The following is a 24,860-nucleotide window of genomic DNA, read 5'->3' on the forward strand; positions in this document are numbered from 1 at the left end:
TCAAATGACGTCGCGTTCACGATAAAAGTTCACAGCTTCAGACACTCCCGGTTCACCAGTTGCGATGTTTTCAGAAATGGCGTTAATCATTTAGTGGGTGGAAAGTTAATCTATTCTAATTTTAGTAGCATAAACTTGTTGAAATGATTGATTTTCCCAACAGTGTCACATTTCCTGATTTAGCATTATATTATTGCTCACTAGCTAGCATAACTGTTAGCCTCGGTGGCCTCCGGACACCAACAGTAACGTTTTTCAGCTATAAGTCATGACTGCAACTGTAAAAGCCGTCTGTTACAGCATCATTTTCTGTAACTACAACCTCTGGTTGAGCTCACGAGTTCCTACTTGAAGGCAGCAAACACGTCATTTCCAAACTAAGCAGCAAAGTGGCAGATTAGCTTGGCAGGCTAACGTAGCTAGCTAGTTCTGAAGCACGTTAGCATACGTCGAACCGTCTGGTGTCACTGATGTGTCATCTTTATTTTATAAACTGATTATTTTAATGACTAAACTGATGAAAAGAGGTTTTAAATCATCTGTCAGTTAGCAGTTTAACGTCCATGTCGCTCCATCATAGCTGCGCCGTACGTTAGCATAAGAACATTCAGTGGTGGAGTTAAAATGGGGGATGTTCAGTCTCGTGTTGGTGTGAACGGGATCCAGCCTGAAGCCCCGTTACGGAGCGGTGAACCAACTGAGCTGCACGTTACCTTGTGAGGACTCTGGTTTCTATCTACACTGAAGGTTCCCCCGTTCGGGCTCATGTGATCATCGGGGCGCGATCTCCTGCATCATGGCGGGCAGGTGGATGGTCGGACACGAGTCTCTGTGCCGCAGTTTGAACATCAGCTGCTCTTTTTCCTGAGAAAGCTTCTGGTTTCTCGACGCCTGCCTCTCCAGCGCCACGTTCAGGTCCTGCTGCTCCTTTGATAGCTGCCTGTTGGACGGAGAACAGAGCTGATGATCAGGAGCAAAGAAAAGTCTCCATTAAAGTTAGAACTAAAGGTCGAACCCGGCAGGAGACTCGTGGCTCTGCAGCAGAGTTCTTCACGATGTTTTGGGGGTATTTTACATTTTTTTTGTCATATTATTCATTTTACAAGACTTGTGTTTTGTTTCAATCTGCTACCCATGAAAGTTCACTGAGAAACGTTATATCGCTTTCTGCACACACACCAGACTACATTCACTAAAACAGGGATTTTAGAGAACAGAACACAGGAGCTGCTGGTCTGCTGCTGCCTCAGTCAGTTAGTGTGTTTCTGTTATTGTGTGTTACACAAACAGTGTGTTTGATCCAAACTAGCTTGTTAAACTACCAAAGTCTCACAATAACACAAACAAATTAACTGACGGAGGCAGCAGTAGACCAGCAGCTCCTGTGTTCTGTGAGGTAAAATGAGTGTTTTTGTGAATGTAGTCTGGTGTGGAGCCTTTTTCTCTTGTGCTAAATAATAAAGTATTTGTAATACGAATGTATTTCTTTAATTTTACATTTGTACCGCCACTTTTCCTCTCTCTCTTCCTCACATCACTTGTGTTCTTTGTGTGTTTATAAGTCATAATTCCCCTTATCATTAGGTCCACCATGTCAAAACTCATGATCCGGCATTAAATCCCCTTTCTATTATTTTGTCCACCCCAGTAGCATCAATGGTTATAGTTATGACTGAATAACAGAAACACAACATAAACACTAAAACGGAGCAGTCAGACTGCTTTAGTGTAAACCAGGTGTTCCTAATAAACTGGATGTTAAGTTCATAATAACACAGTAACATAAAAACGCACTCCTCATCTTTTAATCCCCTTTTTTAAAATAAATATTCTGTTTTAAAAGAAGCCCCAAAGACAGAGATGACTGGCGTCTATGAAGGGATTTAAACTGTCCAGCAGGCGGCGCCACATTCCTGCACAATGAGCTGCTGCAGGTGAGGAAGAGGAGACGCTTACTGGATGAGAGTCTGGCACTTTTCTATTCGGACTCTCAGGTCCTCGTTCTGCTGCAGGATGTGGACGATCTGATCCTCCAAAGACAAGTTCTTCTCCACCTGAGAGGAGGAGGAAGAAGAAGAAGAAAAAGAAGAAGAAGAAGATGTGAGAACATGGAGGTGGAAACAGAGGGTCGGCGTATGACAGCCTGTTTTTCGGTTGGACCTACCAGAGCGTCCATCTGCTGCAGCTTCCTGCTCTGCTCCTGCACGCGCTCAGTCTTCATCTCAATCACAAACAGCAGAGACTCCTGCTCAGACTCCCAGAATGCCCCTGGGCTGCCATGTGCCTAAGGAGGGGGGCACAGAGAACATAATGAAGTGTTTACATGAAGGTTAAACACACTGTTAGTGTTTCCTGATTTTGCCTGTGAAGAATAATTGAATCCTCCAGATTTAGTTTGTATCTTTTAAAGGAGAAATCTGGTGTTTATTAAACTTGCAGACTATTAAAATGAATGACAAGTACAAAAAGTTTTGGAATTGGTCCAGTAGATCACCTCTGTAAGATCCCTGCAGAGACAGACCTGTAGAATCCTTTTGGTTTGACCAGAAACAACCATTAAAACGCTCTCTGCAAACACGCCAAACTCCATTCATAAAAACAGCAATTTTACCGTGCAGAACATGTGAGTAACTGGTCTACTCTCGTCCATCAGGTAGTTTAATTGTGTCATTGTGTGTTACACAAATATTGTTTTGAGTCTGAACGCTCCCTTTAAAACACCAAAGTCACACAATAACACAATAACAATAACCTATTAAGACCAGCAGCTCCTGTGTTCTGTGAAGTAAAATCAGTGTTTTAGTGAATGTAGTCTGGTGTGTGTGCAGAGAGCGATATAACAGCTGTTTGTGGTTAAACCAAAAGGATCTTCCAGGTCTCTCTCTGTAGGGATCCTTTCCATAATGCTGTCACACACTTAGAATAATGAACCAGAGTGGATTCAATAAGGTGACCCCATGTACACACATACACCTGAACACACCTGGATATTTCTCTGCAGGTCCTTTTTAAATGTCGATTCTTCGACTCTCCTCTTCAGCTCGTTGTAAACATGCAGATCAGCTGTCAGCTCCTCCACTCTGACCTTCATTTACAGACAGAAATTAAAAGAAAAATAAATTTTCAGCATGAAAACTGATAAAGACAAACGTTACTGCTCTTTTTTTTTTTTACCTTCAGGATTTTTTCAGCAGCTTCAAACTTTTCTGTCAGTTGACTTTTCTGTTGTTGGTGTTTCTTCTGCAGCTCTGCAGCAAAAACAAACAACAGACAAACTCAGACGACTTTTGACGATATATCACAGGTAAAAACACAAACCTGAGTAGTCGCACTTCATGTCGCCGACTTTGTTTAACATCTTATAATCCGTCGTCGCTCCACATGTAACGTGTCCTTTTGTTTTAGCACAAATTCAGCTTTAAGTCTGATTTAACATTTTATCAATCAAACAAAAATACAAGAAAATGACGCAGGTGTTAAAAAAAATGTACAAATCTATTTACAAAGTAAAAATGTAATAAATCAAACTATATTTCAGTCTCTTTACACGTAAGATGATTTTATCCCAACTTATGGTGCATTTTTTAAAAATTAAATCTGTGTTTAAATCAGTAAAATTGATCAAATGATTCAAAGTTTTATTTCTTTTGTTTGAAAACCAGGTTTAAGGTGTACAGACATAAACACTGACACTAAATACAGATGATCAGAGACACTGAGTGAAATCCCCACATCAGCTCGTCTCTGCATGATGTGTAAACAAATTTATATTACGTTAAATGAAAACATGCTCATCATGTTCACTAAGTAGACTCCACACGGTGTCTGAATGACTGGTAGGTGCTAAAAGTGTTGCAATTGGTCCAGTAGATCACCTCAGCCAGCAGCCACCAAACGGGCTGCAGCGTGATCCTCCAGACTCCATTAATAAAAACAGCAATTTTATATGGGAACTGCTGGGCTGCTGCAGCCTCAATCTTTTAATTTGTTTGTTTGTGGTTATTACAAAAATATTGTGTTGGATCCAAACTAATCCTTTAAAAACACCTTAGTCATGCAGTAACACAAACAAACCAACCAATCGAGGCAGCAGCAGACCAGCAGCTCCTGTGTTCTGTGAGGTAAAATTACTGATTTTGTGACTGGAGTCTGGTGTGTTTGCAGAGAGCAAAGACAACATTGATATGAAGCAGCTGAACAGGATAAATAGTTTAGAGAAGTAAGAAAACATCATGCAGGACGTGTACAATTAATACAGAAACATGTTAAGCAACAAATTTAAAACACGTCAACATAAAAACCACATTACAGAAGACCAGAAGAGACACAATCTGAAGAATGGACAGAGTGTCAATACATTTAACAGTAACAACACTAATAATAAAACTCTTGTGATGTAAGTTGTTACCTTCCACGTGTCTCTCTTGTTCTTCAGTAGCTGCTTTACTCTTCTGTTCATGCAGGACGTTCAAATCAGCCGTCGTCTCTGTTTTCACCTGAAAATCACATCAGATGAGGTGAGAGATCAAATCAAAAGGAAGGAATTTTTTCGAATGGAGCCTCCAATGATCCATGGTCAACACGCACTTGTTTACTTCTTAGCGTAGCCAGATAATCACTCTCTTCAAAGACACCAGACTCCATTGACAAAAACAGCGATTTTACATGGTCTACTGATGTCTTGATCAGTTAGTTTGTTTGTGTTATTGTGTGACTTTGGAGTTTTAAAGGGTCAGTTCAGACCCAACACAATATTTGTGTGATACAAAATACTAACTAATCAAGGCAGCAGCAGACCAGGAACTCCTGTGTTCTATGAGATAAAATCCCTGTTTTTGTGAATGGCGTCTGGTGTGTGTGCAGAGAGCGATATAACAATATCTCTCTCTGTAGGGATCCTTTCCAACGTGACCTGCTCACCTTATCGAGGATGCTGAGGACGAGGGCGCACACCTCCTCGTCGGCGTGGTCCTTCAGTAGCTCCGCCCTCTCCGGGTTCCCATTGGCTGAGAGCACTTCCTTTAAGATCCTCAGCTGCCACTCGAACCGCTCCAGCTGCTTCTCCAGACAGACGTCCTGCTCGCCTGATGCTCGTTTACCTGCAAACACACGGAGGGAGCGACAAACGTCAGATCACTGGTGAACAGGGACGGCGCCTTTGACTTTAGCTGCTGTCTGTAGCTGCAGCACAACAAAGCAGGAAGTACATCCAAGAAACACATTTTAAAGCAGCAGAAGAAGAAACGCGGCCTGTTTGATCCCGTTAGAGACACGTTTAAAGCAGCAGCAGAAGAAGAAGAAACGCGGCCTGTTTGATCCCGTTAGAAACACATTTAAAGCAGCAGAAGAAGAAACGCGGCCGTTTGATCCCGTTAGAGACACATTTAAAGCAGCAGAAGAAGAAGAAACCCGGCCTGTTTGATCCCGTTAGAAACACATTTAAAGCAGCAGAAGAAGAAACGCGGCCGTTGGATCCCGTTAGAGACACGTTTAAAGCAGCAGAAGAAGAAACGCGGCCGTTGGATCCCGTTAGAGACACATTTAAAGCAGCAGAAGAAGAAGAAACCCGGCCTGTTTGATCCCGTTAGAAACACATTTAAAGCAGCAGAAGAAGAAACGCGGCCGTTTGATCCCGTTAGAGACACGTTTAAAGCAGCAGAAGAAGAAACGCGGCCGTTGGATCCCGTTAGAGACACGTTTAAAGCAGCAGAAGAAGAAACGCGGCCGTTGGATCCCGTTAGAGACACATTTAAAGCAGCAGAAGAAGAAGAAACGCGGCCCGTTTGATCCCGTTAGAGACACATTTAAAGCAGCAGAAGAAGAAGAAACGTGGCCCGTTTGATCCCGTTAGAGACACGTTTAAAGCAGCAGAAGAAGAAACGCGGCCGTTGGATCCCGTTAGAGACACATTTAAAGCAGCAGCAGAAGAAGAAACGTGGCCCGTTTGATCCCGTTAGAGACACGTTTAAAGCAGCAGAAGAAGAAACGCGGCCAGTTGGATCCCGTTAGAGACACGTTTAAAGCAGCAGAAGAAGAAACGCGGCCCGTTTGATCCCGTTAGAGACACGTTTAAAGCAGCAGAAGAAGAAACGCGGCCGTTGGATCCCGTTAGAGACACGTTTAAAGCAGCAGAAGAAGAAACACGGCCGTTGGATCCCGTTAGAGACACATTTAAAGCAGCAGAAGAAGAAACGCGGCCCGTTGGATCCCGTTAGAGACACGTTTAAAGCAGCAGAAGAAGAAACGCGGCCCGTTGGATCCCGTTAGAGACACATTTAAAGCAGCAGAAGAAGAAGAAACGCGGCCCGTTGGATCCCGTTAGAGACACATTTAAAGCAGCAGAAGAAGAAACGCGGCCCGTTGGATCCCGTTAGAGACACATTTAAAGCAGCAGAAGAAGAAACGCGGCCCGTTGGATCCCATTAGAGACACATTTAAAGCAGCAGAAGAAGAAACGCGGCCCGTTGGATCCCGTTAGAGACACATTTAAAGCAGCAGAAGAAGAAGAAACGCGGCCCGTTGGATCCCGTTAGAGACACATTTAAAGCAGCAGAAGAAGAAACGCGGCCCGTTTGATCCCGTTAGAAGCTCCAACATCAGTTTAACGACCAAACCAGCGAGCAGGAAAAACGTTCTGAAACGCTCCTGATGGGATTTAAAGCATCACAGAGTAACAGAGTGAAACCAGACGGTAAAAGTTCTCCGCTGGTTCGTCAGTTTAAAGGTTTTAATTTAACAAAAAAGGTGCTACATGGGACCAAAAGTGCTCCCTCTGTGATTATGAGCCAAAAAACACTTTTGGTGGAGGAGTATTCAGGCCAACTGAAGTAAAAGTAGTAAAAATACTACAGAATACTGCTACTGTTACCAGTAAGAGTTCTGCACTGACCGTGTTAAAGTTTGTCAGTTTAATCTGGAAATTATGACAAATACATGCGATACAATGCAAGCAGGAAATGTTTTGACAGGAAAAAAGACTTTGGTTGATAATTAATCTCCTGCCCATCGACTCATTGATTAATGGACAGTTTCAGTTGTTCTTGTCCATTTTAATGTTTCATATGAATAAAATCTGAGTGTGTAAAGTAGCTAAAGCTGTCAGATAATTGTAGTGCAGTGAAAAGTAGAATATTTCCCTATGAGACGTACACAGACTCATTAGAAAGTACTCCAGATGTTTAGTGTCGTCAGGAGCTGAAGGGTTAATATCAAACTGCTTGGTTAGGAGGTGTTTCTCACTAATTTATTTTCAACCTGTCAGTTACGTCATCGACGTGTAGACACACGCTCTCTCACACACACACAGAGTTCATTCAGTTTCAATGACGTCTTCATGTCTGCAGGTTTCGGTCCCAAATGAGTCTCAGGTGTCCCAAACATTATAAGACTCTTTATCAACTCTTCTCTTCTGCACATACTAAAACTGTTTCTAGTGAGCAGAAAATCTCTACAACTACACAACGAGCTCCGACAGCACGTTACACCTGTTTAAAAGGTGCATACCGTTATGTGGCGCGGTGTGAACAGGTCGGAGCCTGTTTCTGTTTCTGTTTCTAAACAAAGAGCAGCTTTAGTTTTATTCTGTCGCTGTTCGACAGTTGAGACACAAACTTGAGATGCTTTGTGATTCTTCAGAGGAGATTTTAAAACCATGATCCTCTCTGTTTATATTCTAATGTCTGAATGACTGGTAGGTAGTAAAAGTGTTGGAACTGGTCCAATAGATCACCTCAGCCAGCAGACACCAAACGGGCTGCAATGGCTGCAACGTGATCCTTTGGGACAACTGCACCTGATCACAGTAGGTCCACTAAAAGAGCTTGTTTGATCCACTGACAGGCTCAGAGTGTTATTCTAAGTGTGTGACAGCATCAAGGAAAGGATCCCTACAGAGAGAGACCTGGAAGATCCTTTTGGTTTAACCACAAACAGCACACACACCAGACTACATTCACTAAAACAGGGATTTTAGAGAACAGAACACAGGAGCTGCTGCTCTGCTGCTGGCTTGATTAGTTAGTTTAATTTGTGTTTTTGTGTGACTTTGGTGTTTTTAAAGGATTAGTTTGGATCCAGACTAGTGTGTTAAAAAACCAAGGTCAGAGCAACTAGAGCAGAAACTCCCATGTTCTGTGAGGTAAAATTCTTGTTTTTGTGAATGGAGTCTGGTGTGTTTGAAGAGAGTGATATAACATCTGAGGAAATTACTGAGCCGTTTTAAAAAATGAAAGTATAAACCACAAACAAACAGCTGCTCACTCTAGTTTTTAAATTATATTTGGGACTATTTTCCGCGGTGGATGAATCTACATTTAGTGTTCTGTTCAGTGTTTATGGCAGCAGGATGTTTTCTTGGATAATAATGGAGCAGGTGTCGTCCTTTTAAAATCTAATATTTGTTCTGACTGAGCGTTCAGGTCGACATCTTGACTGACAGATGTTTTCCGGCTCTAACATCTGGCGGTCCGCCTCCTCGTGCCTGAGTGGCAGTGATTCACTGACAGATGACGACAGCGTGTTCGTACCGTCCTGTTTTCTAAACGAGCGGTTTCTGTCCCGCAGTTCAAACTGTACAACCTGCTCATAAACAGGAGCAGATGAGCCTCCGGGGTGCGTTCACAGTCAGCGGTGAGTCACAGTGTCGCAGCAGATGCTTCACTAAGTCACTTTGGACGTTATGAACGTACCTGTGAGCTCTTTATTTAGTCACTTTATCGTATTCTCCACATCAGCTGAGCCTTTCATGTTTTTCCAATGAAACGTTTTCACCAGTTTTACCAGTTTTCTAGTCGTCCACACACGTCTCAGCGCCGCGTGCTACCGTATTCTTGTCCGAGGGCAGTTTGAGAGGATTTATGTTGTGTGAAATTAAGATAAAGTGAATCTTAATTTCATTTATCTTAAGGGAAACTGTTGTGCAGCTGCAGCATAAAGTAGGAAAGAGCGAAAATAGACAAAATATCAATAAAAAGGTTTACAAAGTATAAAAATCATCAATAAACAGAAAACAAAAATTTAAATATTTCATATTTCACTTATTTAGGGGCACAAAGCCAAATCAATTTTACTGTAGTGAATTTAATATTAGCAGCTGTAGCCTGATGTTAGCGGCACATGCAGGAGAGGACAGCAGCAGTTAGCCTGTTAGCGCTCATCCTCTGTAGCTAATAACTGTCTAAAGTTCAGATCCTGGTGGAGAACAGGTTCTAGTGGCTCTGGGTTTAACACTTCCTGGTTGGAGCTCAGGCTGCACTGACCGGGCTAACATAAGCTAACTTATAGGCTATAAGCTAACGTTAGCTAGGTGAGCTGTCAGAGCACAGTGCTAATGCTAGCTAGCATAGTGTTAGCAGAGCAGGACTGAACAGTGAAATATTTCCTGGTGATCTGATGATCTGCAGACTCAGTGAGGTAAACGGGTGTCGGTAGGACCCTCTGACCACTGGGGGGGTCACTGACGGACCCTCTGACCACTGATGGACCCTCTGACCACTGACGGACCCTCTGACCACTGGGGGGTCACTGAGGGACCCTCTGACCACTGATGGACCCTCTGACCACTGATGGACCCTCTGACCACTGATGGACCCTCTGACCACTGATGGACCCTCTGACCACTGACGGACCCTCTGACCACTGGGGGGTCACTGAGGGACCCTCTGACCACTGATGGACCCTCTGACCACTGATGGACCCTCTGACCACTGGGGGGGTCACTGACGGACCCTCTGACCACTGACGGACCCTCTGACCACTGATGGACCCTCTGACCACTGATGGACCCTCTGACCACTGGGGGGTCACTGAGGGACCTTATTGATCAGCTGGATGCTGGAGGATGAAGGGACGTGACTGAAGGTGACTACTATTACTGACACTCAGTCTGCAGCTCATCGACTGACTCTCTGACTTCAGGAGCTTTTCTGTTGGTTTGGTTTTGTAAAGCTGTTTTACATTAAAGTCTACGGCGAGCGTTTACACCCAGAAAGGGGCGGGGACGAGTCACACACCAAAGTTCCCAGATGTGCCGATCTGATCTATATCGTCTCTGTTTTATCGTTAATCAAAGACAAACTAACGTCCTCAGTGACTCTGAAGCTGTTTCTAATAGAAAGCTGTCACGCTGCACCTGGATCTAAAGCTAGTTAGCATGGAAGCTAACAGGCTAACAGCTGCTTGTACCTCCACTGAGCTCACTGAGTTAGTTGGTGTTCAGATAGATAATTGATGCTCCCACCAGGAGGCCACGCCCACTCAGGAGACAGGAAGTGGACACTATTTCAGACCTCTGACAGCCTGTAGTGACACATCTGTAGCTATAGAGGATCAGAGGCTCTGTAACTCTCTCGCTCTAGAAATAAGCAGCTGTTTGCTAACGTGAGTCAGTTCTCACAGACTGAAACTGTCCTAAAGAAAAGCTGCACAATGTGTCTCAATTAAAACGGCAAAAATTAGACATGAGTCTGGTTTGTAAGTTACACAGTTCACAGAGTGGCTCCTCGACTTCTACCTGACGTTTCGTTCAGAAAACCAGACGTGGAAACAGGAAATGAGAGAACTAAACGAGGTTGCGAGCACTCAGAGGAGGAAACCACACACACACACACACACACACACACACACACTATGTACAGTATATATATTCACCTCCATCTCGGCGGCTGTTGTCTTTCCGGTTCTTCTCTCCCCTCTTGTCTTTGCTTTTCTTCTGATAACGACAGGAAGAAAAGAAGAAGAAGAAAACATTTCAGTGACGCCATAAACATCAACATTAAACAGAACAGGCCGACAGGACGAGAGTCAGTTGCTGGTTTTGCTGAACAGGTTTGGTCCACGAACTTAAAGCGGTTTAATTTTATGTGAACAGAAATCCGTCGTTATTAAAACGTCGCCTACATCAACATCCTGTGCCGACAGAGCTAAATGTAACTCTTACTACATTAGTAATAAACAATAAGACAACCTGATTAACATCATAACATGAGCCAGAAAAACACGCCTGGTGGGATTTTAAAAAACTAGACCACGGCCGGAAAGTGACGCAGACGAACCAGGTGGGGTTTCGGGGCAAAAGTTTCTAAGGAGGGTCCTGGAAAGTTTTGAAAAAGTGCAGGTTTACTGGAAACATTGGTGTTAACAATCGTACAGAAGGAGGAACAAGCCAGAAGGGTTTGGCTGCATTGGTTAAAAAAAAAAAAAAAAATCTATATATTTGATCATGATTAATAGTGCAGCAAAATTAAAACTAACATTTAATAATTAAAATTATTTTTTAAGCAGAAAATGCCAAATATTCAATGGTTCCAGTATCTCACATGAGGATAACTGAACTTATTCAAGTTTTGGACTTATGGTCAAACAAAATGACACCTGAGGATGTATCCTTAGTCGTTTTCTGACGTTTATAGACAAAAGATTAGATTAATTTTAATTAAAAACAACAATTTTATATGGATTCTCTTCCATTCAGAATTCAACACCTCGCACAAACTCAATTAGTGTTTCTCTATAACTGTTTATAATATGATCTACATCATTCCTTTTCTCCTTTATTCCTTTTTATACTACAAATCCAGTATTTCTTAGACAAATTTACGTCATTTCAGTGGGTTTTATTATTAGAAATCAGGTTTAAGGTCAAATAATATTTGTTTTCTGAGCTCACAGTTCCACACTGGGCTGAACTTATCTCAGCTTCTCATGGTGATAGTGACATCGGGGACATAAAACAGAGCGTTTGGAGGGAGCTGAACCTCCGCCCCCTCCCCGACTGCGTTACTGGGGCCTCCTGGCAGCAGCCGAGTCCTGGTTCAGGTCTGGGTGTTGAACTGGAGCAGAGAGGCTGTTATGAAAGCTGCTGATGGAGGTCTGACTCCGACCTGCCAGCTCCATTAGTCTCCACATGACTGACGCTGTAACTTTCCCTCTTTTCTTTCCTCCGTTACGTAACTTCAGCTGCTGCCTGATCAACGACTCCGAACAACAGATGACTGTTTCTTTATGCTGCTGATGATTAAACAAAAAGCCAGACGGACGTTCCTCCTCCTCCAGAGGTGTCATTTACACTTTGTCCTCGTTACTTTTTATGAGCATAAAGCACAAGTGATAAAGATGCTCTGAAAAATGGCACCAAGAAATAACTAATAGAAAAGGCTTTGAGTATTTCCAAAATAAGAAAACATACAATGCAATGAAAATATAGAACAAACAAATGCCACAAACAGCCGTTTTTTCGCTCTCTGTACACACACTAGACTACATTCACAAAAACACCAATTTTATCCTGCAGAACACAAGAGCTGCGGTTCTATCGCTGCCTCGATTCATTGGTTTTGTTTGAGTTGTTGTTTGACTTAAAGTGCTTTTAACACTTAGTTTGGATCCAAACTAAAATTCTAAAACACCAAAGTCACAAAAAGTAGACCAGAATCTCCCATGTTCTGCGAAGTAAAATCACTGTTTTTGTGAATGGAGTCTGGTGGCTTTAAAGAGAGCGATATAATTTTATACAATCAATTTTACATCACAAAGGAATCACTGTTCTGCTGCTGCCTCCATCAGTTAACTTATGTTATTGTCTCACATAGTCACACATAGTCACACACACACACACACACAGTATTGCCTCACACACTCCCGTTGCTCAACCACAGTGAGTCCAAACAATCACACCCTAAAACACTGCTTCACACACACACGCTTGCACAGCTATCCTTTTTAGGACGCTGCATTGACTTCCATTCATTGTGGACAGCCAAACTCATAAAAAGGTCCTCATAAGGTCTACTGGTGCTGACAAGGCAGGCATGTGTGCCAGCAATGATCCTTTTTAGGACGCTGCATTGACTTCCATTTATTGTGAGCAGCCGAACCCAAACCTTAACCAGGACCTCACACAGGACCAGGTTTTGGTCCCTATAAGGACTACTGGCCCTGACAAGCCTGGTGTTTATACCAACAATGATCCTTGTGACGACACTGCATTGACTTCCATTTACTGTGAGCAGCCTAACCCAAGCCTCAACCAGTAAGCTCTACTAGTCCCAACAAGGTGTGTGTGTGTATAAAGGCAATGATCCACACACACAAACTTTATTTAAACTATGAGCTGAAACAATAAATATCTCTAGTTTAAACATCACTGAGTTTAGGAGGAGGAGGAGGAAGAGGAGGAGGAGGAGGAAGAGGAGGAGGCGTTCCTCAGGGCGTCACAGGGGCCCTCGCTGCTACAAACGCCATAAATCCCAGCTCTGTTTGTGCAGCACTTCACGGGTCCACAGTGACTCTCAGGGGGCGCCGGCAGATGTTCAATCATCAGTCACCTCATTGGACGGTTTAAACTGTGGTGGGAGGAGCCGGAGAGTCACATGATCTCTGGTGGAGCGATGAACGTCAGGAACTCAGAGCAGTGCTGTCAGTGGTAGTAATAGTACTATCAGTAGTAATAGTACTATCAGAGGTAGTAGTAGTACTATCAGTAGTAGTAGTAATAGTACTATCAGTAGTAGTAGTAGTACTATCAGTAGTAGTAGTAATAGTACTATCAGAGGTAGTAGTAGTACTATCAGTAGTAGTAGTAGTAGTACTATCAGTAGTAGTAGTAATAGTACTATCAGTAGTAGTAATAGTAGTAGTAATAGTACTATCAGTAGTAGTAGTAATAGTACTATCAGTAGTAGTAGTAATAGTAGTAGTAATAGTAATAGTACTATCAGTAGTAGTAGTAATAGTACTATCAGTAGTAGTAATTGTAGTAGTAATAGTAATAGTACTATCAGTAGTAGTAGTAATAGTACTATCAGTAGTAGTAATAGTAATAGTAATAGTACTATCAGTAGTAGTAGTAATAGTACTATCAGTAGTAGTAGTAATAGTACTATCAGTAGTAGTAGTAATAGTAGTAGTAATAGTAATAGTACTATCAGTAGTAGTAGTAATAGTACTATCAGTAGTAGTAATTGTAGTAGTAATAGTAATAGTACTATCAGTAGTAGTAATAGTAATAGTAATAGTACTATCAGTAGTAGTAATAGTAGTAGTAATAGTAATAGTACTATCAGTAGTAGTAATAGTAATAGTAATAGTACTATCAGTAGTAGTAATAGTAATAGTAATAGTACTATCAGTAGTAGTAGTAATAGTACTATCAGTAGTAGTAGTAATAGTACTATCAGTAGTAGTAATAGTAATAGTAATAGTACTATCAGTAGTAGTAGTAATAGTACTATACTGGATGATGACACTTCTCCATTTCCAGACTCAGTGGATCAAACAGACTCGTTCACTCTGCTCCAGCTGAACAACAGTGACCTTTAACCTGAGAGTCTGGAACAGGAAACGCATCCTTTTATTGAACAAGGGCTCAATTGACCAGGAGGACACTTGGGAATTCGTTAATTATCCACAGAGAGATTGATGCTGATGTGATCACACTTTAAGAGGAGCAGAGACAATCAAAGCTATAGTTATGTGCACATTTGTCACATACTACCATTGTTATTTTGTTGTCTTACTTCATGCTACAATAATCCAACTCCCATAATGATTTAGGGGACTTTAACTCAACTTATTATCCAGGAAGTACAAGCTGCATGTGTGCTACAAAAACATATTTGTCTACATTTGTTAAGATTTTTGCAAACTAGCTTCATTAAGAAATGAGCCGAATTAGCCGTTAGCAGTGCCTGTTTGTAGTAAACCCACGGATGTACGGACAGCTACCACTGGATTACTGTGGTACTGAAGGAAACTTAAAAACAGCAAGATTCTCAGGCAGGTTCTGCAGTTATAAGGAGCATGTTTTCCCCTATGCTTTTTAGGTGTGTTTATTCAAATCGGTGTTCAGAGTTGTAACTCAGATAATTAACACATGCCATTGGGTGCACCCTACAGAAATCAACATGTTTTGGGGTCAAAGTTGAATTAAGCTGGAACCAGAAACAGTTGTTATATCGATCCTTTCCATGATGCTGTCACACACTTAGAATAACACTCTGAGCCTGTCAGTGGATCAAACAAGCTCTTTTAGTGGACCTACTGTGATCAGGTGCAGTTGTCCCAAAGGATCACGTTGCAGCCATTGCAGCCCGTTTGGTGGCTGCTGGCTGAGGTGATCTACTGGACCAGTTCCAACACTTTTACTACCTACCAGTCACTCAGACACCAGGATATGTAAAAAAAACAGGGCCCAGGTTTAAAAATACCAACGTTACTCTTTTAAGTCTGTTCTGCAGCCTGAATCTGTGCGACCACGTTAGTGACAAACATGTTTCTGTACAACAGTAATGACTGTTTTCCTCCTCTGAAAAACCACAAAACAACAAAATGAAGTGGAATGTAAGATCCTGCATTCACACACACACTTTCAGCTACATGAAAGAATGTTCGCTCGGGTGTTTAAATATTCCCCAGAGCGCCTCGGGAGGCGAAGTCTCTCCTGAACGAGGTGAAACTCGCACACAGAGATGAAGAGCAGCTCTTTTATTTCCCCTCGATGTGTCGAATGTCTCACGTTTTACTAGCAGACGGAGGATTCAGACGTCAAACCGTAGCCTGGAGCTGCTCCATCTTTAACCTCTCCTCCCTCTGCTGCTACCGAAAAGACCTCTACGAGGATTTTACCTCTCCGCCGAACGCCACCTGCCGCCCATCGAGGAGCGGATGTTCATCACAAAGAGCTCGCCGTGGGACAAACAACTCTTCCTGTGGTGTCGCTATAAATACGAGCAGAGCTACTGAGGTTTTACAGTCACTTTATTCAAGCTTCCTTTGAAGAATTACAAGCTGAGTTCGACTACTTTAAAGCTCCGTTTACGGTTAAAAGAACCTCGTAGACGAAGAGGAGTTCATTACATTAGAACCAGATTTGGCTGAAGGATCATTTTCCACTAATCAAACTCATTAACACACTGACACACTGACTAACTAGCACACACACACACACACACTATAGACCTCCACTACACACTAACACACTGACTAACTAGCACACACACACACACACACTATAGACCTCTACTACACACTAACACACTGACTAACTAGCACACACACACACACACACTATAGACCTCCACTACACACTAACACACTGACTAACTAGCACACACACACTATAGACCTCCACTACACACTAACACACTGACTAACTAGCACACACACACACACACTATAGACCTCTACTACACACTAACACACTGACTAACTAGCACACACACACACACACACTATAGACCTCTACTACACACTAACACACTGACTAACTAGCACACACACACACACTATAGACCTCCACTACACAATGACTAACTAGCACACACACACTATAGACCTCCACTACACACTGACACACTGACTAACTAGCACACACACACACACTATAGACCTCCACTACACACTGACTAACTAACACACACACACTATAGACCTCCACTACACACTAACACACTGACTAACTAGCACACACACACTATAGACCTCCACTACACACTAACACACTGACTAACTAACACACACACACTATAGACCTCCACTACACACTGACTAACTAGCACACACACACTATAGACCTCCACTACACACTAACACACTGACTAACTAACACACACACACACACTATAGACCTCCACTACACACTGACGCACTGACTAACTAGCACACACACACTATAGACCTCCACTACACACTAACACACTGACTAACTAGCACACACACACACTATAGACCTCCACTACACACTAACACACTGACTAACTAGCACACACACACTATAGACCTCCACTACACACTAACTAACTAGCACACACACACTATAGACCTCCACTACACACTAACACACTGACTAACTAACACACACACACTATAGACCTCCACTACACAACTTTTCAATGGGTTAAAGGAAGAATTCGACATTTTGGCAAAGACACGTCTTCTGTTTCTCGGAGAGTCTCATTCTTGTACAGTAAAAATGACGCTACACCCAGTTAGCTTAGCTTAGCTTAGCTTAGCATAAAGACAGGAAACTGGGGGAAGCAGCTAGCAACCAAGGACCAGGTCATGAGAGTCGGGTCAAAGGTCATGTTGAACTGACTTCAGAACGCGTAGTGATGAAGGTATTTCAGTAATCAATGCAGCTGTGCTATCTGGTGATGATCAATACATTGCTAAGTTATCAGCGGACTGTCAGGAGGTTTGGACATGTAGCAGGATCTGGTCCTCAGGTCGGACTGTGACGTCATCACCACCTTTTACATTTTGGGTAAAGTTTCAAGATCCGACAGCTGCAAAATAAAGTCCAGCTGCAGCTCTGAGGGAGGAAGAGGAGCGAACTGGATTTAAAGTCCCATGTAAGTGGGAGCGTTACCGCTAAGTAACCAGTAACTAGTAACCAGTCCCTTCAGGACCCCCTACAGGGTCCCAACCCCCCCTTAAAAGCCAGAACTGATAACTGTTCGCAGTGGTGGAAGAACTCAGAAAAATACAGGATCATGTTTTGAATACGTGACTTGGCTGGACTTAAAGATAAAAATCTCCTAACATTGAATGGAGTTCTGCTTGTAGAGTTTCTCCTCCTCATTCTGATGGCTTTCAACAGGGGGCTTCAGGACCCTGTAGGGGGTCCTGGGGGGGTCTGTTGTAGTCCTGTCTGTTAGAGATCCACCTTCTTAAATCTCTTCATTTCATACGATTTTGTACTTTTACTCCACTGAATTTATTAGAAAGGAGTTCCAAGTAATAAGCAGTAAATTAACTTAAATTGGACTTTAAATACAGGGATTTTACTTGTAATTAAGTATTTTCTACTTTGTTATATTGCTACTTCTCTTGAGGTAAAAGAATAGTGTCGAAAATGTTTAGCGACAGTGTGAAGAGAGACTGTTTGTTTTACTGCAAACTCTACAAGAGTGAGGAGGAGAAGCCGCACGCAGAACTCCATTAAATTTTTTGTGATTTTTAGCTTAAAGTCCAGCCGACTCATAGTTGCAAAACATTTTCTTGTACTTTTTGTGAGTACTTCCAGTACTGCAGGTATTTACTGGTTTTCAGCAGGGGGGCTGTAGGGGGTCTTGAGGGGACTGTTGTGGTCCTGTCTGTTAGAGGTCCACCTACTTCATTCGTGTCATTTCATGCTATTTTACAACTACTACAATACAACTCCATTCAATTTTTTCGTGATTTTTAGCTTTAAGTCACATTTTAAAAACAGGGATTTTACTTGTAATGGATTATTTGTACTTTGCATCAAGACTAGTGTAGAAAATATGGTCAAACTGTCCAGAATGACGAGAAGAAACTGAACAAGCAGAACTCCATTCAATTTTTTGGACATTTTTAGCTTTACGTCTCCTCAACTCACATTTTCAAAACATTTATTTGTATTTTATTTTTTTTGTGAGTACTTATACCGCTGCGCACAGCTCTGCCTCTCCTTGGGTTGTTCCTCATGTCTCATTTATGACTGAGGACAACAGCGTGATCTTTCTTGTTGCCGCAGTAACTCAGAAATACTCTGAATTAAACAGTAAAACTAAAAATAAAAAAAAGTCACAAGGAGGACTGGTGCCTTGAGATCTCTGCAGGCTCAAGATGTGATCAGAAAACATCATGTCTGAGTCACATGAGGCCGTTTTCTAATGCAGGACTTCATGAAAACATCAGGTACCTTGAGACCAGAGATGAGAGGAGCATGGAGGCTCGTTCAGCCAAAGTGAGAGGAACAAGTTTAGTTTCCGTCTCAGTGGCAGCTACGGGCTTCCATACCGGACTACAGTCAATAAAAGTAAGACGTCGTGGTCCTGATTAGCTCCAGCACGTTTCTCAAAGTTGATATAAGGAGGTATCAGCAAGACGCCATCTTGGACGTCGAATCAGCACATTAGTCAATACGGAAATCAATTGTTTGTTGCAGCTTTAGGACTTTTTGTTTGTTTTTAAAGTGTTGCAAATCCAAAACTTCAGTTTGATTACGCAACTGCCATTTTGTCATTTTCAGTTCCTGATTTAAAAATAGTGTGTTAAAAGTTTTAGCAACCGTGTGAACGAGGCCTTGAGGTCAAAATGTCCAGAATGAAGAGGAGAAACTATACATGCAGAACTTCAATTTTTTGACGATTTTGAGCTTCAAGTCTAGCAAACTCACTTTCCTGTATTTCTTTGAGTGCTTCCACTGCATACAGGTTTCTGTTCTGCCTCCTCTCGGGTGGTTTCTCATGTGTTAGCAGTTTTAGCGACAGTGTGAAAAGCCCCTCAGACTGTTTCACAAACACTAAAGGTCAGACTGTCCAGAAACTGTACATGCAGAACTCCATTCAAATATTTGTGATTTTTAGCTTCATGTCAAGCCAACTCACATTTTGAAGATATTCTCCTAACACGGTGTTCTTTTTTGGGAGGTTTTCATCTTTTAAACAAGCCGTCGGCTCAGTGTCTAACTCCTCACCGCAGCTCAGACATAAACTGTAGGGTTCAGGTTTACACTGCGGAGGTTCAGGTCTGTGAGGCAGCCAGTGGAAAACTGTAACCTCCCAGCGACCATCTGTTGGCTCCGAGACAACTGGACGAGTGCGAATCACAGAGCTGGAGGTGAGAAATGACCTGCAGCAACACGAGCTCCTAAACTATCACTGGTTGTTTTAATGCTTTATGAGGTTTAAGGGCCAAATTCAGACCTGCACCAAAGAATTATTTACATTATTGGTTCATCTGTCAGTTTTTGGGGGATTTACTAGATTTAATTTTAATTTCCAGTCCCTGATTAAAGGTTTTTCTATTGCAACTTACATTTAGCATCAAATCTTGTGCCTCACTGCACACTTCACTTTATAACCTGGCCAACTGCATTTTGCACGCAAGCTAATTTATCCCTTTTAAATGCTTGTTTTTATAGTGTTTTTATGGCGCTCTTGTTTAGAGTTTATTTATTCTCTTTGGCTCATAACTGGTACTTAACTTCGTGCCACCTCATGTGGAAATGTGTGCTGGTACGACAGTGAAGATCCTTAAAATCTGTTTAGTCCACAAAATGTCAGGAAATAGTGAAAACGTCCATCACAAGTTTCCAGCTGAACTCTTCAAACATCTTCAGACCAAATAAAACCCACAAATATTTAGTTTACAAGGCAAAGAGAAAGTTAAGTTCACACTTTGGAGAAGCTGCAACAGACGATGTTTAAAAAAAATAACATCATCGAAGTAGCTTAAGAAAATACATTAGCATTAGCATGTAGCCGTACAGAAACATAATGGAACTACAAGAGTTCTCAGGACTTTCTTACCCCAGAATTCCTCAAATGTGACATTAATGAAATTAGTGGGCAGAAACAGCTGCGTGTTCGAGCTGAAACACACGGGGAACACACGTGTTGGAGAGGAAATGAAGCTTTGGCGGGTTTCGAGATGTTCAATTGATCCAACGTTTACAACCACAGGATGAAGTCTGTGGTTCTCTTCATCGTTGGCTTCATTTAATCGTGTCTGAAGGATGTTTAGAGGAGACTTTTTTTTTAAACTACAGACGACATCCAGTAACTTGAGAGGTTTGGGAAGAGAAGAAACAGCAGCAGAGGCTCTGACAGCAGCTACATGTGACGTTACATCCTGGTACTTCAACGTCCTGGGACTTTACATCATAGTACTATTTACTTTGTCATCACATATAATGTGACGTACCATGACGTTACATCCTGGTACTTTACATCATGTTACTTTTACATCCTGGTACTTTACATCATGTTACTTATACATCCTGGTACTTTACATCATGTTACTTTTACATCCTGGTACTTTTACATCCTGGTACTTTACATCATGTTACTTAATGCTTGTTTTGTCCTGTAGCTTCCCTCCTGGCAGCTGTACTGTTACATGACGTCATATTTACATCATATTACATTACGTCCTGGTCCTTTACGTTATATTACTTTTATTGTGTGACTTTTCATTAAACTTTTGCTGTGTTGCGTTACGTTCTGTTCCTGCAAAGGGTAAAGGTCGACCGCGGTCCGCTAAAGCTCCAAATCACCAGATCACACTCACTTTTCAGCAAATTTAAGAAAAGAAAAAAAACAAAACCTCCGACAGATCTGATCAAATCCTTCTCTAAGTCTAATCCCGTCATCACTGCGGTTAAAGCTGCCACTTCACTGCGACTCCAACCTCCAATGAAAACACATAAAATCTTTACAAACAGATGCTTCTTCTGTTTGTCCCGACATTAACTGCATTTGTGTTCTGTTTTTAATCAAAACACCATTCAGCCAGTCCTGCATTCGTGCTGGTGTCGCTGATCTGCTGCAGCAGCTCAGACGCTGAGCCTCTAAATCTGTTCTATTCTGAGCTAATCAAAGATTTGCTGCAGTTCACGTTACATAAGAGCGTCTAAAACTGTTCTGTGCCTCATAAACCCACGATCAACAGGTGAGTTCTTACACCATGAATGATTATTCCAGCAGACAAGTTACGACTGATCGTTCTGGAGAAACTCTGTCTCTTAACCTATCCACATCCACGTCCTACATTTCCCAGAATGCACTGCATCAAATGACCACAATACCACGACCTGCTTTCTAAATATAGCTCCAGCTATCATTTTAGCTCCCAGCATTAACGGCTGCTGTTGTCACTTTGGGAAATCATTACAAGGCATTTTTCACAAATGTCCTGGCATTTAACAGGTAAAATAATTAACCAAGAAGATAAACTGTAGTGAAGCACACACGTCCGGCCTGAACACAGGAGGTGGGAGTGTAGCTGTGAAGGGTAATAATACTCTTCGGGTTGGAGCCACAAGTGTAACCTGCAACTGATGCAAAGCTTTTTTGAGATGAATGATTAAATATCATGAGAGGCGTCCCAAATCATCTGGTTAAAACATAACTCGATGGTATAAAGTGGTGTTTCTAACCCTGGGTCCTCTCTAAAAGTGTTGGAACTGGTCCAGTAGATCACCTCAGCCAGCAGCCACCAAACGGGCTGCAATGGCTGCAACAGGATCCTTTGGGACAACTGCACCTGAAATCCTTTCAGTAAACATGCAAACAGACCAAACACAAGCAAATACTGCAAAAAAAAAGTGAACACGTCTCATATTTTTGCTGATTTTCCAACATAAAGACACCAACTTCAAGTCACTAAATGCCGTGCGCATCACTCTTTAGTGTCCCCTAGAATCAGCTCTGTGCTGCTTACAATCCTGCATTTGTACATTTATTTCCTCTTTATATAGATATTTACACACATCTTTAGTGTATTTGAATACCTATTTATAAACATCTTGAATCTTTCTCACTTCGCTTCCTTCTAGACATTTTCAAAGATGTGTTTCTCAAGCTGTGTAAATGTAAATGGGCTCTCCGGGCCACCGTAGATCACAGATCTCAACTTTGAGCATTTCCAAACACTAGAAGTTCGGCTCAGCGAGGGGGATTTTTAATTATTAAGTTCAAACTTGATTTAAATGTTATCAAACTCAAACCCCACGCCACTTCCCCCGAACCTCAGCGTGGAGACCAGTGACCCACATGAAGCCTCGGCTGCCGTCATTCTCTATCAATAACTGGTGGAAGACAACAGCTGTCAAACTTTTCCCCTCTGTGGTGAAGAATTACTGCCATTAATACCCACAGTACCCACAGACCAGGCAACACCAGGCGAGAATACAGTGATTTCAGCAGACATATGACCTCTGCACTGCCTGACACATGGAGGAAGTGGATTAAAAATTATCTTTAAGTGTTAATATCCTTCAAAATAAAAGAACCACTGCTGCATCTCCCATAGTGAAGTGATCATATTAGTGTGGTGGAGCTGTGAGCTTCATATGCAGACACATTAGAGGGTTTTAAACAGGATTATGACAGCATGTGATACAGTCTCATTTACAGCAACAACTCTGTGCGTTAGAGCATTAAAGCTGCTTTTAAGTGATAAAAACACCTGAAAAAACCGCATTAAGACTCATTAAAACTCACTTAACGTGAAAGCAGGATTATTTCAGAGGACGTGGAGGGCATTAAAAGTGTTAAAGAGGATAAAGGTGTAAAAAGAAACAGGGTTCATCTTCTAGCACACAGTTGGAAGCAGCTCTGATTAGAAACAGATGTTCAGAAAAGACGAAAAAACGCTTTTTAACCGCATTTTCTTTGTCGGGCGGATTCAGGCGCCAAATCACCGCGTTTTGAGGCGATAAACCGGGTGTTTGGGGCTCCGTTACGATCCGGAGCTCTTTTCCCGGCACGTTGTGTGTCCGCCGGCCGCCCGCCGGTGAAGCTCCGCCGGATCAAAGTTTGAACTTCTACCGAGACTCCGTCGCTTCCTGCCGGTGTTCGTGTCGGTGTGTCTCACCTTGCTGTGGCCGCAGCCCATCCCTCCTCCTCCGAGCTCTCGGTCGGTCTGAAGCCGCTCCGGTCCTCCTCCTCCTCCTCCTCTTCTTCTTCTTCTTCTTCTTCTTCGTCGTCTTCCCCCTCCTCTTCTTCTTCTTCTTCTTCTTCTTCCCTCTGTTGACAACTTTCAAACAAGTGAAAAAAAAAGTACCATGAACGCACCACTGAAGCCGCCAGACACCTAGGGGGCGGGGCTTATCTGTGCTGCCTTCAGGAACACCTCGTAAACTCAAATATTCTTTTAACTAACCATGTAATAGATAGATAGATAGATAGATAGATAGATAGATAGATAGATAGAAATACTTTATTGATCTCCGGGAGGAAATTCTGGTGCTACAATAGCGTAGAAGGTTAAGTGAATACAAATAAATAAATAAATAAGTAAAATAAAACCTGAACTCTGATTCTTTGAACCTTCTGACAAATTACAAACAAAACAAACAAAATTCATTTGTATCACTTTTGCTACATCTGGCATTTTTGTGCAATTTATTAAAGAAACAAAAACATATAAAACACAGACAAAATGCAAAAAACACAAAAGAAAATATCACTCTGATGATCTAGAGGTCTCAAAAACTCATGTATCAACTATGATACACTTGGCGTTACAGGGTTAAAGGTTATGTCCAGGCCCCCAGTTAAGGCTCCAGGTTTTAAAGCCAAGTTCACAATGTTTTTTCCACACACTCACATTGTGAAGGAGGCGTTTATAAATCAGCAGAAACATTTTCTGCACCATCACAACCTGCAAAAAGACTCGTTTCAACATCAGCATTTTATCAATTTGGTCCAATAACATTTTGAAAGTCTAAAAGAGTCACACGGTTCAATACTTAGCAGAGGGCTGACGGCAGTCCCAAGACACTAGTTCACTATGCTCCAACAATGAGGAAGATCCGAGTACTTTTATTACAGCCGTTATATCGCGCTCTGCAAACACACCAGACTACATTCACAAAAACAGTGATTTTACCTCACAGAACACGGGAGCTGCTGTTGAGCCGATGCCTCGATTTGTTAGTTTTGTTTGAGTTATTGTTTGACTTTGTGTTTTAGCACATTAGTTTGGTTACAAACAAACTCTTTAAAACACCAAACACTTTAAAACATCACAGCAACTAGAATAGCAACTCCTGTGTTCTGTGAGCTAAAATTAGCATTTTTGTGAATGTAGTCTGGTGTGTGTGCAGAGAGCGATATAACGGCTGTTTGTGGTTAAACCAAAAGGATCTTCCAGGTCTCTCTCTGTAGGGATCCTTTCCATGATGCTGTCACACACTTAGAATAACACTCTGAGCCTGTCTCATCTAATTAAGTTTCTATGGACCAATAATATAATATACTGTACTTTATTCTGAAATGAGCCAACCTGCATAATGACTTTTATTTTTTAGCTTAACTTTATTAGTATATTTCAGTGCTAATTCTACATAAAGTAAAGTCTTGAATGCAGGACTTTTACTTATACAGAGTATT

At 42.0% G+C, this 24,860-nt stretch overlaps 1 protein-coding gene across 1 annotated transcript; it reads right to left on the reverse strand.

Moving 5' to 3' along the window:
• Positions 1–747: 747 nt before the first annotated feature.
• ccdc69 (coiled-coil domain containing 69) lies at positions 748–23,457 on the reverse strand. The gene is made up of 9 exons (XM_070837211.1): positions 23,341–23,457; positions 10,648–10,708; positions 4,921–5,099; positions 4,409–4,496; positions 3,175–3,248; positions 2,984–3,085; positions 2,165–2,284; positions 1,957–2,054; positions 748–940 (listed from the first exon to the last, which is right to left on the reverse strand). Exons 1-9 carry the CDS (start codon positions 23,359–23,361, stop codon positions 772–774), a joined length of 912 nt encoding a protein of 303 aa, XP_070693312.1. The 5' UTR covers positions 23,362–23,457; the 3' UTR covers positions 748–771.
• Positions 23,458–24,860: the final 1,403 nt, after the last annotated feature.

The sequence above is a fragment of the Pempheris klunzingeri genome, chromosome 9 (assembly GCF_042242105.1).
Source record: "Pempheris klunzingeri isolate RE-2024b chromosome 9, fPemKlu1.hap1, whole genome shotgun sequence".
NCBI classification, from domain to species: domain Eukaryota; kingdom Metazoa; phylum Chordata; class Actinopteri; order Acropomatiformes; family Pempheridae; genus Pempheris; species Pempheris klunzingeri.

Coding starts and splice junctions, on each gene's coding strand:
- ccdc69 (XM_070837211.1), bottom strand. CDS start 23,361: ATGGGCTGCGGCCACAGCAAG. Junction 2,055..2,164: donor TGCAGCAGATGGACGCTCTG/GTAGGTCCAACC, acceptor TCCTCCTCTCAG/GTGGAGAAGAACTTGTCTTT. Junction 941..1,956: donor AAGTGCCAGACTCTCATCCA/GTAAGCGTCTCC, acceptor TCCGTCCAACAG/GCAGCTATCAAAGGAGCAGC.